The 16,376-nt window shown below is 37.2% G+C and overlaps 1 protein-coding gene across 2 annotated transcripts in view; it reads right to left on the bottom strand.

Annotated features, from left to right (window-relative positions):
* Positions 1-16,376, bottom strand: part of LOC102220967 (contactin-4-like) — a 91,841-nt gene that overhangs the window by 28,569 nt on the left and 46,896 nt on the right. Inside the window, exons 6-11 of one of the 2 annotated variants that reach the window (XM_023337692.1) lie at positions 14,009-14,212; positions 12,937-13,039; positions 12,498-12,682; positions 9,626-9,765; positions 3,452-3,581; positions 813-963 (exon numbers count right to left, since the gene is read on the bottom strand). In XM_023337692.1, the coding sequence (XP_023193460.1) occupies positions 813-963; positions 3,452-3,581; positions 9,626-9,765; positions 12,498-12,682; positions 12,937-13,039; positions 14,009-14,212 (913 nt within the window). Of the gene's footprint in view, positions 1-812; positions 964-3,451; positions 3,585-9,625; positions 9,766-12,497; positions 12,683-12,936; positions 13,040-14,008; positions 14,213-16,376 lie in introns of both variants that reach the window. The other variant, XM_023337683.1, reaches the window with a different exon arrangement.

Genomic DNA, 16,376 nt, shown 5'->3' on the forward strand with positions numbered 1-16,376 from the left:
TAACTGATGAATCCACATATAATAATCCTGATATATTTCTTTTAATGTGATCACATCGAGAGTTTGATCACATTTCAACTTCAGTTTTACAAACGTACAACTGCATCTACGAATGTAAATGAAAACCTTTCTACTGCAGTGTGAGCACAAACACCATAGCTCTGACCGGTTGCCAATCTTTGATAGCTAGAACACAATTTTGCTTTCAGACAAAGAACGGTTTTCTCTGCCTGATTAACATTTTCTTCTCCTTTTCTATCTTCTCTTAGCTCATGGAGGCGCTGCATTGATTTTTCTTTAACACTATGTCTAATGAAACAAGGTGTCCAGCGTATTCCCCCGGTGTTCCCACCGCTATAACAAAAGAACGTGAGCACATCAGCAACCCATTGATAAGTCTTTTTGGGCATTTGATCCCCTTCCTCCACATCTTGCTGGTCTGTATCACCGGTTGCCTTGTGCTCTAACGACCCTCCGGGCCTTACGTACTGCTAATGAGCTGATGGATCGGCACATCGATCTGAATGCCGCAGTCTAGAAACACCCAATTACCTTAAACAAACAGAGCAGAGACCAGCCAGAGGAGGAAAGTACAACAGAGTTCAAGAAAGAAACGCAGATAACGGGGAAGGGAGTGAAAAGCGGACCCTGTTATGCAATGCAAATTATATTGTGTCACACTGTGATTCTGTTCTTCACAATTTGTCAGCATGAATATCAAGTAGGATGAAATTAAATAAGACTTTTAAATCTTCCACCGCTAGTAGAACAGACAAACTCAACCAACAGCGGCAAAGAAAGTAACCTGGTACCTGTGGCTCTCGCGCAGAGCTTCGTTCCCCTTCCTCCATGAAATCACGCCGCGAGGAGACATCCTGGGCTTGCATTCGATCAGGACATCGCCGCCCTGTCGGGCCAACGTTTGTGTCTTCAACAGGTTTTGGGAGAAGTCGGGAGCAATAGCTGCAGGCGGGGAATTCAAGGGGAGGAAGGTTAAATTTATTGATTGAGGTAAAAGAGAAAGAAAAGAAATGGAAACGGAGCACTGAGAAGTTTCCTAAGACGTGAAGGTCACTCTATCCATTAGGCGGGTCAGCAGCACTCACATCCTGCTCTCTCTGAACGTTCATGCTCTTGTTTGCACACATCCAGAGAAATGCTCATAAATGAAGCATGGTACATAATTTTCAAGGGTGCATTTCTTTTGAGTTTAGTTGCGTGAATCTTTTTTAGAAGGACATTATGCATTGAGAGTCGAGCTTTGGGGGCTGTAAAAGCTAAAATGAGAGAATGTTAAACAAGGCTGTGGCTTTGTTGCTGCTTCTTTAGGCCCCTAATTACTAATGCACCACCGTGTGAAGCTGTTTTAGACGTGCACCGACTCAGCAAAAAGCTCTTTAAAGAGAACACAGTGTGGCATCAGCAACATGGTGCACATGCTACATCAAATTTCATTATTTGACACTGCATGGGAAATGCAAACATAAAGTATTTCTTATTTATTTTTGACTCATTTAAAGTCAGAAGGAAGACTTAAGTTAGTTATAGAATTAAGAGAGAACGATTTTCAAGGTTTTAAACTAATTATGTTTTCAATGACTAATGTGAAATGACTTAGTCGATTAACTAGAGATAAAACATGTTATGCTTGTAATTACTTCAATAGAAATAATCCCTATAAACAAGAAGGTTGACTTGCCAGTCAGTTCTGTTTTCATATAAAGCAGCAGTACAAGGAAGAGAAGTAGCTCTTACTTCTAATACTTTTCATCACTAAAGCCTTGGCGTCAAACTGTCGCTGCTAACGTCTGAGACTGCATCAATAAAAACATAAAGTGATTTTTTTCAGCATGTGAAAAAAATTCTTCTTTGATTAAATATCTCAAATGCCATTTGCCTAGAAAATATCTCCACAATAAAAAAAAGGCTGCTGTGTTTCTCACTCTGCTTGTTGAAGTAGCCATATGAACTTTTTTATGAATCTGTTGTTGAATCCACTTTTTATTCAGTCCAACAGTCAAACAACTTTTTAAATTAACGTGGCTATATTTTTTATTGAATTACAATTAGTACGTGATGTTTCACAAAGTATTTTAGCACCGATTAACAAAATATATGCTCCTTTCATAGACAAAGTCCTAATAGAAATGTTTAATTGAGATGGCACAGTCAAGAAATGTGTTTATCAACCTTAGTATTATAGGATATTTCTTAAACAAAATTTTGGCTTTGTGACAAATAAGAGATTTGTCACAGAGTTAAGTGGGAACATTTGGCAGTAGATTCTGAACTCACACCTCCCATGTTCCAAAGGAAGTTGAGGATCTGAATTTAAACAAGCCATGTTTGGAGCTTTTAGTGTAGATTAGGCTTCTGGGAAATTTGGCCTAGAAGTCATTCTTGACCTGTACTGATGGCACCGGAGGGTCTCTTTTGCTGGATATTATCTTGCTATGACAGATACAGCCTACAAGCTAGCTTTGAGAAAAACCAAACACTGGAAAGTAGCCGGCCAAACAAATATGATTAGACATACTATGAGTGTTGAAGTATCCTTAATTTTACAGGTTTACAGGCCTGTGCAGACAAGAGGCCTTGTGATTCTCCAGCTGTAGTTCCTTAAGGCTTGCCAAGCAGTTGGACGTCTACATCCTGTAGAGAACAGCTGTCATAAGGACAACTCTGTAATCATTCATTGGGTGACGATATAATATTTATGGGCAGAATCCTCATCCTTGGCAATGATCTTTAATGGCTTTTTTATGCGTTACAACTGTCTGAAGTACTCCATTGTTAACGTAACATGTAGACATTCACTTTAGCTTAGGAGTCGGGCTTGCTAGCCAAGGTTATATAGAGCGTGGTGTGGTGCATGTCAAACAGATGATTTTTGTGGTCTCAAACAAGTTCTGGTCGGGATCTAATCCCCTTACTCCTAAACAGTACGAAAAGGGGGCTTCTAATTTGATCTTTCATAGTGCCCACAAAAAGCTAGAAACAGCCATGGAAAGAATAATTTAGAAATAGATAGCCTTTATTATCATGAGTGGAAATTAAGGTGTAACAGCAGCATCAAGACATGCAGCACAAGACACATCTTAAAATGAGAAAACTCAGAATTAGTGGAGAGCTGCTGAAACAAGGTGCCTTCTCTCTCAGAGCCCGAAGTAGAGAATTTATATGTATTTGTAAAAACTTTAAAGTTGATGCAGTTTTTTTCCTTTTCTTTTTAAGTTACGACTGTCTGTAAACTCTATGTATTAAAAAAAAAGAAGAAAATTAGAAGTGCCATATGAGCTTAGACAGAGTTATAGATAAACGTAAGCCAAGAATATAGCTTTGATTCATAGGGAAACAAGCAACAGAAAAATGGTTTAGGTAAAATGATATTGATGACCCAGATGTAGAATGGTTGACATGCACAACAAATGCGCTGCCTCTACGCTCTTACCAATGACTCTGAGCTCAGCATTGGTGAAGATGCGGCCATGCTTGTTCTCCGCCACACATTGGTACATTCCAATGTCAGCCAGATTCAAGTTGTTGATTGTCAGCACTCCATTATTCACCTGAACTCTGTCCTGCTGAAGAGAGAGAAACATAAATTAGTTTTTAAAACAGCTTTATGTATTCACAAATAACAAAGCTGCAATACTCAGAAAAGTTTTAGGAAATACCTTAGGGGTGGAACTTTTAGTTTGGTATTTACATAATCTCCTATTAGAGTTCGCTGTTGTTAAGGAGGTAAAATAGTGAATTGACAATTGGAAAAAAAAATCTTTGTGTTTATCAGTTATTATTTAACATTTTTTTTTAGTCTTTTGATCACCGCTGATGTAAAACAATGTAAAAGCTGGAGGATGGCTCAGCATCAACCTACATTAGAGACTTGATTGTTGAATCAAAGGTCTCCTAGTTGAAGTGTACTCTGCATCCCCAGAATCAGAAGCTGCATTCAGTTTTTATGTTCCTCTAATCTAAAAAACAAACAAACAGAAGACTGCAAAACCTATACGTTTGGAGTTATCTTTGATTAATAACGACTGGAACACAGATTAATTTTAGTCTAGATTACAACTTTTCATTACTTCTCTGTATGTTGACAATGTAATCCAATGTTTCTTTTTTGTTTGCTTATTGTGTTGTTCCCAACATATAAAGCACAGTGAACGGAAATGTGCTACACAAATAAACTTGACCTGACTTCACCCCAGCGACACACATACACACAATTTTTCTTGTTTTTGCACTCAGAGTCTCACAACACTTAATGCAGTTATTCTGAGAACAGAGTTTACTTAACTATGTTAAAAACTTTGAGATATTTTATGACTTTTTAAGGTCCTGCAGAAACTTTTTTTTCTAAAAATAGCGTTTTCACTTTAAGATTTGAGCCTGTTTACCAGTTCTATTGTTTGCATATAAAATAATTTTGTAGTATCTGAATGTTTAGTTTTTGTCCAGTAGAACTCAGTAGATAGTTTCCTCCTGATAGTATTTTTCTTTATTTACTATTTGCGGTAACCTTTTTGACAAGTGAATTTTTGAATGTTTTCTTATAAGAAATCTAAGCATTAATATAGCACAACAATATCACGCATTAAAGAACAAAAATAGCTCTGCAGTTTGTATTTAGCTCTTCTGACCTCCGAGTTCTTTCTGACAAATGTGCTGATTCAATTTTGGTCTTTCACAACAACTTTATCTCCTTTGGGCGTTTGCTAATTGAGACTTTGCTTATGAAATCTTAGAAGAATCAATCACAAGTCTTGAGCGCTGGAGGCTGTTTGTACTAACAAAAATAAAAAATCAGCTGGTGGTGGAAAACAAAATGCAACAGCACAAAACATTGTTTGTTTAACCAGTAAACCAATCATATCTTTATCTCAGACACATACAGAGGTCCATACTAAAAAGAAAAGACAACATAAAAAAATTACAAGATGAAATTAGACAATATAAGAATAAGATCAACAGGAATAAATGTACCCTTCTTCAAAGACAGCCATACAGAGAACACTTACTAATAGCACAGGCTGAACAAAGTTCTTCTCTTCCCTGTGCTCTTCTGACCTTCAGAAGCTTTGGAACAGTCTACCTGCTTCCTTTTTATAGTAATGTCAATTTAAGGGTGGCAGCACTCATTGTTCCTGCCCTTGATCCTTCTATAGAGTGTACCTGGACTTTTTAATGTCACTGACAAAGTGGTCCAGAGGGTCCTGTCGCCAGTCTGTCTGTCGTCGGGAATCATTACAGCACTGCTACTTGAAAAGGCAAGGACTATCCCTGAACATCAGTCAGTGACACTGCTGAGGATCTTCAAATACATTTCCCTCAGAGGCTGGCTCAAGCATGCATCAGGCAGACACTTGGCTACACATGGCTGAGCTAGCACTGCAGCCTCAGCCAGAGGGGACCCCGGGTGGTAAAGGATGCAGTAGTTCTCAAGTGGAACAGAACAAGTCCACCTTTTTTAGGAGATAACTGGCAGTAACTGTTTACTGAAGGGAAAAGAATGATAGGGAGAAGGAAAAGAGAGATGGGGGCGCCTTCAGACGAATCTAAAATAAGTTGAATATTTTGAGAAGTGAATTCATTCTAGACATTCAAAAAGTGAAAATTGTACAATATATATTACACCGATAAAGGTTGTCTGCCTCATACAGATATAAAAGTGAGGGTTCACAATGATGTCACCCTGCTCTTTGCAGCCATTACAGCTGTTCTGTAAAAGCTGTGCACTTTTTTAAAAACGATATTCCATTTGCGAGGTCTAACACAGTTATTTGACCAATAAATGTTTTATTGGGGTCAAGAACTAAAGGTTAAGGTCATGACTAAAATAATTCAGTACACTGAAGCATTAAACTAGTTGGAAATAAATAGATATTCCGAAAAATAAAAGCCACACACATTAATGCCATCTGCATAAGACGTTAGACTTGGCACTATGTTAATTAACCACTGCTGAACTCAGACTCAACCAATAGATCATGAGGCAAGAAAGGCAGAATGATCATTCAAGAGTACCCCGTCTCCATTGTTTTATCCCATTGCTTCTTAGATGCAGTAGGAGCTGCTCAGCCTGGAAAACCTCATTTCATGAAGCTCTCAGCTGACTGTTCATCAGCTAAATTAAAGATTACATGAGGTTTGGATGTCTTCTGACTCTGCAGGCAGACTATTACTCCTAAGCTCCTGAGATTCTGCCATTCCCAACTGATTAAGCTTTGTTAAAATGCCAATAATCATTTACTGGGGAATATTTAGTGATGAGGAAAATCCACAACCTGTTGTTGGACAGATTCCATTCTGCATTTATCGCACAGTATTCCAACAAAATTCCCTGAGCTCCTGATAGTGACCTGTCATTTTCATAGAAGCAGTAGATGCGATCGAGTGTTAGATGTTATTCATCTGTGTCCATGGAAGTTATTGATTGGACCAACTGAGTTATGTGATATAGTGTCAAGGCTAGAAATATACTGCTGACGTTTTGCTTTTTAAATTGATTTGTAAAAGCCCATTTTTTCTCAGCCATCTTAACATTTATTGAGCTGCACCTTTACTCTGTCTAAGTAAGGAATGATGCTTTCTAGCATACAACAGCCCAACAGGGAGAAAGAGATAAACAGTATCTGTGAATGTTTGTGGTTTGGTGCCACCCTGAACCATTCTAAACGTTTCACCTGGATAAAAAAAAGGTCAGTGCTGGCACCTTTGACAGTAAATCAGATTGGAGCCATTTGTCTGCTTTATCAACTCTAATTATGCATGGCAGCACATTGAAACCAAAACAACATCAAGCTATGCTGTGAGAAAGCAAATCAGAGACACTAACCTATTGCTTTGCACGCTGCATATTTAATGGTGTTTTTGCAGCGGCTGAACTCAACAACAGTTACACAGCAGAGGGCAACCAGAAGACGTCGGAGGGCGGCAGAAAGGAAATCGCGCACTCTTATGTACATTACTAAAAAGGAGGAAGCTGGTGGCATATTGGAAAAACACAAGCTCGAGTGGGTCCTTGTTTTCCAGGGTGACATTTTGAAGTGACAGGCCTCTTCTGTGCCATTTAATTCCCATGGAGGGAGGAGAAAAGAAGGTGGAGAGAGGGAGAGAGAAGATAACTTAGAAAGAGAAAGGGAGCAACGGAGATGGCAAGATAACAGCAGGCATTGGGAAGAAGAGGACTGATCCATTCTAATGAGGAATAACAAATGGCCCCCTTGGCCTCCCCCTCTTCGTCCTCCTCTCTTTACAATGCTGACCTTTGGGTTTGGAAATTGATTTACCGTTGCTGCAGTTGAGAGTGGCATTTTGAAAATGGTAACACCACACCTCATTAATAAAGCCGCATGCACAGAGAATATCTTACCTCGGCCACCTGCCAAAGGAATTTTTTTTTTTTTTACAAAGTTATTTACAAATCAATATCAGATATGTGCAGGTGGGGCGATAAGTGTTTCAAGATGAGCCTAATGGGGGTAATCCATTTTGTAAATGGCAACGTAAATGTACTCATTCGTAGCTATCCTCCGCTCAGAGTGAAAATTAAAAACAGTTTCAACAAGTGTACTAACAGCTAGGCGGCCAATTAAAGCGTCTAAGATTTTGGATAATATTGACCCTGTAAACACACATCCAACAAAACAGCGCTACAGTTTCCATTTCATAGCCTAATTCAAACACTGACAAAATCAGTGCACATAACTGAGCCATGCTTTTTAGTCATAAAGCATAAAACAGCAATACAACAACAATACAAAACAGGGCAAATTGGTGAAATCTAAAATGCTTTTTAGATGATGAGGTATTTTTCCTGCCTCCCCCAGAGAGGGGATTCAATGATAAAATTGAGATTAGCAGATAAGCGACCGAGGACTAAATTGTCAAACAAAATCCCTGGTTGATTACAGACAGAAAATGGCACCACTTTGCAAAGCACATTCAAACACCCTCCCCAGCTAATGCACACACAGACACACTCATTTCTGATGCCAAATTTAGTCAGAAGCAAACACAAGCATTTCAAAGTGGCATGTTTTTGCCAAGTGCATGCCTATGAGATGGAAGCGCAACTTGAATCCAACAAATACTGAATCCTTTGAGCAAAATGCTCCTAAATTTAGAGCAATCTTATCGCCTTTCATCTTACTTGTTGACATGTCTTTATCTCCATTTACTGAACTGTTTGAGGCTCTGTGGAGAGCAGCAATATTCTTTACACAACTTTAGCAACACTTCAAACAGGGGCGCAGAAACCATTCATTAACTTACCAAAACAGATTTGATCTTTACCATCATAGAGCTCAAATTAATTAATTATTTTTCAGTAATTCCTCTTATTTCACATCTTAATTGGTTAAGGTGAGTCATTGAAAAGTGAGTTTAATTTCATTCTCCTTTGCTACACGCTAATGTGCAACTAGGCTAGTCACTATCCAAAAGTTGCCTACTAGTCTGCATATTAGTGTGTATTAGTGAGTCTAATCGAGTAAATTTGGGTCTAGTGCAAAAAGCTTTGAGAATGCTTTGACTAGGACAATAAATACACAAATGTCACAGTGTAATAAAGATCCAACATAAAATCAATGCATATTATGACCTAGATGTGAGCAAGTAATGCTGTTGTTTATAACATTGATGTTTGCAGCCTACAGGCCTCATGTAAGTAGCAGATAGGTTGCAGAATAGCAATATGTATGAGATCAGTCTTATTGCATCAGTATATGTACGGGCAGAAATGGAACAGATGGGAATCATTTTGAATCACGGGAAGCAGAATCTGTCTCTTCTGGTGTACTACAATTACTTTAAATTAGGCTTTAATAAATCCAAATGAACACGTTTACAAAGTTGTTTAACTACACACAATATTAACCTGGCTTATTTGAGTTTATAGACACAGAAAACTGACAAATGCTTTACTGCATTTGTCCCATTCGAGCAAACCAGATCCATTCACATGGCACTAATGCAGAACAAACGCCTCCGAGAGTTACAATATATACATGTATATACTGTATATCTGTGTAGAAATGTGAAAATATTTCTACAATATTTGAGCACAATGTAACATTGATATTGTTCAATATTAGTCATTTTTAAGATATTATTACCGTTACAATAAATAAAACGGGGCTGATATTTCCATCTTGTTGCCACTTTTCTGGAGGGGAAGAGGAGGAAGTTCATATGGTATTTGTTTGGTCATGAGACAATGATAGTAATGCAGGGCACGATTTGGAAGAGTTTAACTGAAGCAGAAAAGCATGGTGGGGTGGTCGTCTTTTTCAAGGTGTCAAAAGGGTAGTGAAATATACATAGGTGTGAATTGGTTATCAGCCACAACAGGGATATATATATTAAGTATCAATATTAGCCAACATTTTCATATCGGTGTATCTCTTAGAAAAAAAAAAGAATTACTTCCTTGACACAGAGATTTTGTATTTTTAATGTATAAATGAAAAAAAAATCCATTATTTAGGATGCAAAACAATGAGTGGTATGAATTTGAATTTCACATTCTGCAGTGTGAAACAAAAATCAAGTTTTTTTTGGTGTTAATTTTTCTACCTCTGGTTCTGAATAGAAAATCCAATTAAAAAAAATATTCTACCTCCATGTAATCCAGGGGCTCTCCGTTCTTCAGCCAGCGGTACGAGGGTTTTGGCTTAGCGTTGGCTTTGCATTCCCACAGTAGGGTGTCGTCGATGGTCTTCTGAACATCCTGAGGCTTCTCCGTCAGCTGAGGTGGAGCTGTGAGGACACAAATCCATTAGTGTGAATGAACACCCCAACACTGCAGAAATGTCTGAGAAATACCTGAAAGCAGCAGTTTTAATAAATCAATGAGGCAACCAAGAGGGCAATCAATCCATTAAGGAAGCATCCAAGGGCACAAGTCAGGAATCCACTTCTAATTAACCTGATGCTGACCTCCTTTTGGAAAATATATAAATAAATCTGATAAATAATAAATAATAAAGTTATTGTGAAGAAAAGTGAATAATCAATGACAAAGAACAAGGAAAGCTTTAGGGTTTGGCTCAGGTTAATCAAAATGTCATTCTTGTGCAGTAAAAAATAAATTAGTTGTTTAACTTAACAGTCAAAATAAAAGATTATTTTAATCTTTTTTTATGTAAAATTACAGATTTGTTGATAAAATGTTTAGTTTAATGACAGTGTTCTTATTGTCACAAAACTATGTATGAGTTTGTTTAGCTTTAGAAACATTTGCTTGTTGTCCTCATGATTTCTAAATGTGTTTAGCTGCATTACAAACATTTGATGCTTTAGAGAAAATAAAAGCAAAATAATACAAGTAAATGTCCAAACAGTTTCCCTGAAAAACCAATTTTAACACCATAATTTTCAAAGAAAACATTTGACAGAAAAGTTTGATGTAATTTCAACACCTACTGATTGTTCTAAAAGATGAAAATACTGACAAATTACTGCAGATTACTGCACTGGTCTAAGAAAACAAGAAAATGTAAAGTGGTGTTTTAAGACAAGGTTAGTTTAAATGGATAACTCTCAATCTTGGTGGATTACAAGGTAATTTAACCAGGCTGATCTCTTTTTAAAACACTGTTCAACTTTTAACAGTATAGTTTGAGGAAAAAAAAACAAAAAGAGAAAACAAAACTATTTACTGGTACAGGCTGGCTAATGTTTGACTGACAAACCCGCATCCTTCTATTGATCCTCTGATTCTGTCCCAGAATTGATGTCTGTCCCACAAGGTCCAGTCAGCATGACGTTAAAATGAGATTACAGATTTTTATCACCTGCCCACAAGTCAGTCTGTGAGGTTGTGAAATGGGACAAGAGTTATATCTCACAAGGACACACATGGCTTTCACAAACTTACAGCAGAGAAGTCATATGAAGGCGTGTTTTTAATGACAACGTCTTAAAACGTTGTCATTCTTTTGACACGAGAAGAACTTAATCAGTTTTTAAGAATATATTTAGCAAAATTAATTGACAAATTATCATGAAACAGCAGATTGTAAACACCAACTGTTGACACTCATCTTTTCTGTCTTCAAATGCATGTGCCTGTGCCAAATTAGAAAAAAAAACAACTAAAAATATATTACATGCACATTATAACTATATTGTAGAATATTATTTCCACAGCCAGAGCAATTATAGTTGCTCTTTTGTTTGAAGTAAAAGCTATTTTATCATGTTATGAATTTTTGTTTACCATTTTGGTGTTTGTACTATCAAATTGTAAGTTGGCATTTTTAGTAGGACTATCACACCATAAAAATCCCATACAGACCAATGCCTAAATGGCAAAATATAACATATCAAAATGTTAATTTTTTTGTAAAATCATGAGAATTTCACATCATTTTCATGCATTAAAACATAGTCAAGCAATCTATAATGATTAAGACTTAAATTACACTTGAGCCAAACTTAAAAATGACTAACTTTTAGTTAATCATGTATAAATAACTTCTGAACTCTCAGGGAAGACTGAGCAGGAAGCTACAGCAACCATTACAGTCTCTCTGCTCTTTCTCTGTGAAAAACATTTTATGTGCCAAATTTAAAAGAAATAATGCAAGTATTATTTTTCTTACAGTGGATTCTGTTGTAGGGGTACAATTCTCTGATACCATCTGCATTTTATATGACCAGTTTTGAAAGCTTATCAACATTAAATAACCTACTATTATAAACATGAATAGTACATGGATATTATTCTGCTCAAAAACAGGTAGATATAAATAGAAAACTCTTGAATAGATCTACTTTCTCTCTACGAATTTTATCCAGTTTTTCTATACTCCAAAAAATGCATCATCACATGAAAGGTGCAAGTCTTTACAGAAAAGAAAACCTCCAAACTTGCTTGCTTTCCGTAAACAACATCCCCAAGGACCATGTGGTCAGGCATCATCAATGCATAAACTGCAACATAATGGAGAGAGAAACTATAAAAATCCTTCATCTCGGGACATTAAAAGCTTTTCTCGGAATCTAGGCCATAAGTCCGGTGTTGGTGAGAGAAAAATCGTTTTTCCCTGAGAAGAGGTGTAAATCTAAAAGGGCTGGGTCCCCTGTTAGCTGCTGGAACAATAAAAGGGATTGTCAGAAATGAACTGGTCGAAATGGGTTAATTTACAGCCACATTCTAGTATTTAATTCTGCTGTAAATGGACACTCATAAAACCTGCAGATTGGAAGAGAACAAATAAAACTTTCTGCAAGCTTCACACCAAAGCTAAATTCTTCTTTGCAAGACTTCTTAACCAAGCGAAGTTTGACAGCAGCTTAAATTAGGTTCTGAACCAAGTGGCAGAAGATTTTTTAGAAATTCTAAAAATGTACCACAGACTTTAGGAATAAGAATGACAGGTTTAAAGCAGAAGATTTCCTCTCTTTTTTTCATATCCAGGGCAGTCAGCATGAAGTTAGGTAAGCTTTAAATCAAAGTCGGGAAACCATTCTGCTGCAGAACTCACCATAGAAAGACAGCTTTCCTTTAACAGAGTTTCTTCCTCTGCTGTTTTCTGCCATGCATTCGTACATCCCTGCATCCTCCTGTTGGAAATAAGGAATCTCTAAAACTCCGCTGGCTTTATTCAAGTCCACCTTCCTGCCAAAAGGGGCCCCGTCAACTCTTTTCCAGCTTATGGTTGGCACTGGGCTGAAGAGATGAGAAAGATATTCACACACGGGCAAAAATGAAAAATAGCAATCTCTAAGGTCTTATTAAAGAACTATATACAGTGGCTGGAAACCAGTTAAAAGGATGAAGCTTGTAACTTTAGCACCGTTTACATATTCTTAAGAGTGCTCTGAAAATCAATTAGATCACCTCAATAATTGTTAAAGCAATGAACAAATAATGACGGGTTTGATGTTTTGGGATGATAAAAAAATAAAATAAAATGAACATACTTTCCAAGTGCAAAACATTCAAGTTTGACGATTGAGCTCTTAGCGACAGGGACAACTTCAGGGAACTGCACTTCAATTTTTGGTTCGTATTCACCCATCACACCTGCAGGAACAAAGAATAACGCTGTGTCACTTCCCCCGCATGTCTCACAGAAATAATTTCAGCTCGAGGCCTGGAAAAGGTTACAAAGGATGTAAAGGAAAATATATATAAATAAAATGGCATAGCTCTGTATGACTCAGTTACATGCAGGTTACCAGTCACTCCATTTTCTTGTAGCTCTTTGAATTGCAATGCCTCGCAAAAAAAATTATACATTTTCACATTCTGTCACTCTTTAAACAAAAGTTCTATGTGTTTTATTGGGACTTTATAAAGTAGTGTAAGCATTGTTTAATTAAAGTGAAAATTATGCATGTTTGTTCAAATTTGAAACAAATACATAACTGCGCAAAGTGGCATATATTGACTTATATTTAGCCTACTGTACTTTGAAAAGCTCACAAAGAACTTTTCAAACCATCATCTAGAAATAAAAATATTATAGCACAACTGCAAAAATACTAAGACACGTTGCCCTAACATGGTAGGTTGAAGAGCATTCATCAGAGAAGCAGTAAAAAGCCCCATAGAGACTTTAGAGGATGTGCAAACATCGTCTACTCAGGTAGGGAAATCTGTCAACAACAAAGCTAGCAGCTGGAAATGTTTAAAGGGTTTGAATACTTGTGCACGGCACTGTATCACCACAGCTTTCAAATTAATTTAACTTTAAATGTGTCTTCAAATGTTTGGGGTTTCAAGTTTCATTTTTTCTTTCCCATTAAAAAAAGAGTGAACCTAATCAAACAACTCCCAAACTGAACATATTTGTGAGCCAAGTTAGTCATAAAATGAAACACAGACTTTCTGCCAACAGTTTGCAGAAACAGACTTTTTGCCAGACAGTCACTAATTAAAGTTTTTACACCTGTGATGTTGAGAATCTGCTGTCTGGAAATAGAAAAAAACTATTAAACTGTGTCCTTTATCCATATAAATTTCAGTAAGCGGAGGGAGGTTCACCGTTACCATCAAGTCGGAGGACCAAAGGTGACGGTGGCCCCTTAACGCTGTTTTTGGTGACCATGTTGGTGACCACACACGTGTAGTTGCCCACATCAGAGGGTTCCACTTTAGCGATGTAAAGGTTGCCTGTCTTCTGGGAGACAAATCGACGCGTGTCCTGGACGACAAAAGATGGGTACTCGTTGAAGATCCACGTGAAGGTGAGTTCTGCAAACGAAGCCAAAGAAGGTACACGTATGAATGCGACATGCAGAATGTGATCGGATTTTATGTTTTGTAGAATATCTGTACAGATGTGCAGATAGGGTGAGATTCATCTGCAGTCTTATCACATTCATGTGGGATAACGCCCCAAGGGATAAAGCAATTAGTACATCAGACTGAGTACCAGCCTTCCATAATTAAAAACATCATCTATAATTGAAGATCAATTATTCTCATTAGCTGTTATTGGAGGGATTATTTATAATATTGTTAATATAAATCAAATGTATGTTGAAGTGATGAGGCTGAGAGGATGAATAAAGGATTTTTTAAATTGGCTTTGTGGTTTTTTTAAGCCTCTGGCAGTTATTCTGTTCAGTTCAGGTTGTTTACCTTGAAAGTAATATGGAAAAAATGAGGATTTTGAATTTTGCTTTGGTATTTGGCTGGCATGTGGACTGGAACAGGGAACATGGAACAAAATTAACTGGATAGAGCCGCCCACAAACTCCCACAACTAACTGGCTTACTGTGGTATAAAGTGGCATTTCACAGTGCAGGATAAAGCAAAGTGTAAGTAGGGCTGCTCCTTTTCAGTGTGGAGGTGCATGAACCAGCTAAAATCACAAAAGGAGGGAGACAAGAGAAGGGATTTATTGCTTAAATGACAATAAAAAACTATGTCAATGAAGGATGTAAATCGAGGAATAACCCAAATGTCTTGCCTTTTGTCTATATGAAACATCTGAGCAGCTGATTGCTGACATTCCAGGCTGGCTATTTTTATTTTATAATTTCATGTTAAACCTTTTTTTTTCTAGCTTTGATTAAACATTTGACAATTTAACATTTAAACAAGATGACATTTATGTTCCCATTGAATGCAATAAGCAGATGTTTTAGACAATTTCCTACTTGAACATACATTACTTACTTACACTGTTGCAGGATTCAGTGAAATTAAATATTTAAGCTAGGAAATGGTTCTCAAAATTTCAGATTATTTAATTAAAATTTTCTTTGCTCTTTATATATGATGTGTTCCTGCCCTTTAGAGCCACAACATCTTCTGCTGGAAGGCTTTCCCAAAGCTATGGGAATGTATTATAGGAATTTTTGAGAAATAAATCTATGAGAATTGAAGCTCAAGTTGGAGTAGAAGACCTGGCTCTAATCCATCCCAAGGGTGTTGTTGTGCAGGACAGTAAAGTTTCTTTATGGACTTTGTGTTTGTTCACTGGTGCACAATCAGGCTGGAACATGAGGGGCCCATCCCACCAGCTGGGAGCATAAAAGTGTCCTGACTGTCTCGGGATGCTGAAGCATTAAACTTAAATGAAATTTGGGGGGCCAAGCCCAGCAGATAAAAAGTAGGACCACACCAAAATTCCCCCTGCACCAAGCCTTATACTTGACAAAATTTAGAGAAGCAATTCCTGCTCTAACTGCAACTGTCAACCTGAGAACCTTGAATTACAGGAATCTACAGAGAGACATGACTCGTCTTTAAAAGGAGAATACATCTCTACTGCTGTAAAGTCTACCAGCGGTCGTTTTACCCCACTAAGTCTGATGGTCTGCATTGCACGTGATAAAGTAAGGACTGGGATGAAGGTGCATGGCCATTAAAAACCCATTCAATGGTGCTCTCTACAAATTGTTCCACAGCCAACCTGACGGCCACACAAAGTTTAGAGTCTGCAGAAAGTTGGCAGTTTCTGTGCTACAACATCTAGAAACCTACAACTATCACTTCATATCTGGGTTGCTGTTGTTCCCAATTGTTTCCACTATTATGGCATCTTATCAAGGTTCCTAAGAAGGAACTGTTCTTTCACAAATGTTTGTAAAAATCTTTTTTTTTACACCTACAGACATGGAAGAGGTTGAAACATTCAGAGTTTTGGGACAGGTTGAGTGAGTGCTGGGAGTATATAATAAAAACCAAACCAAAAACCAAAGTACTTTACATCGATGTAAAAATGTTAATATGGTCAAAACCTGTAAATGCATGACACACTTCAGATTTTGATTTGTGTTGAACTGTACCTTGTTAATCTTTAATCTTCCACGTATCAGTTATTCAAAAAGTTATATTGCTATAAATTAAATTAAATTTCAATTGAATATACCGTAGTTTAATGGTGGAACATTCCCAAAATGTGAA

This window comes from Xiphophorus maculatus, chromosome 1 (assembly GCF_002775205.1).
Source record: "Xiphophorus maculatus strain JP 163 A chromosome 1, X_maculatus-5.0-male, whole genome shotgun sequence".
Taxonomy (NCBI): Eukaryota; Metazoa; Chordata; class Actinopteri; order Cyprinodontiformes; family Poeciliidae; genus Xiphophorus; species Xiphophorus maculatus.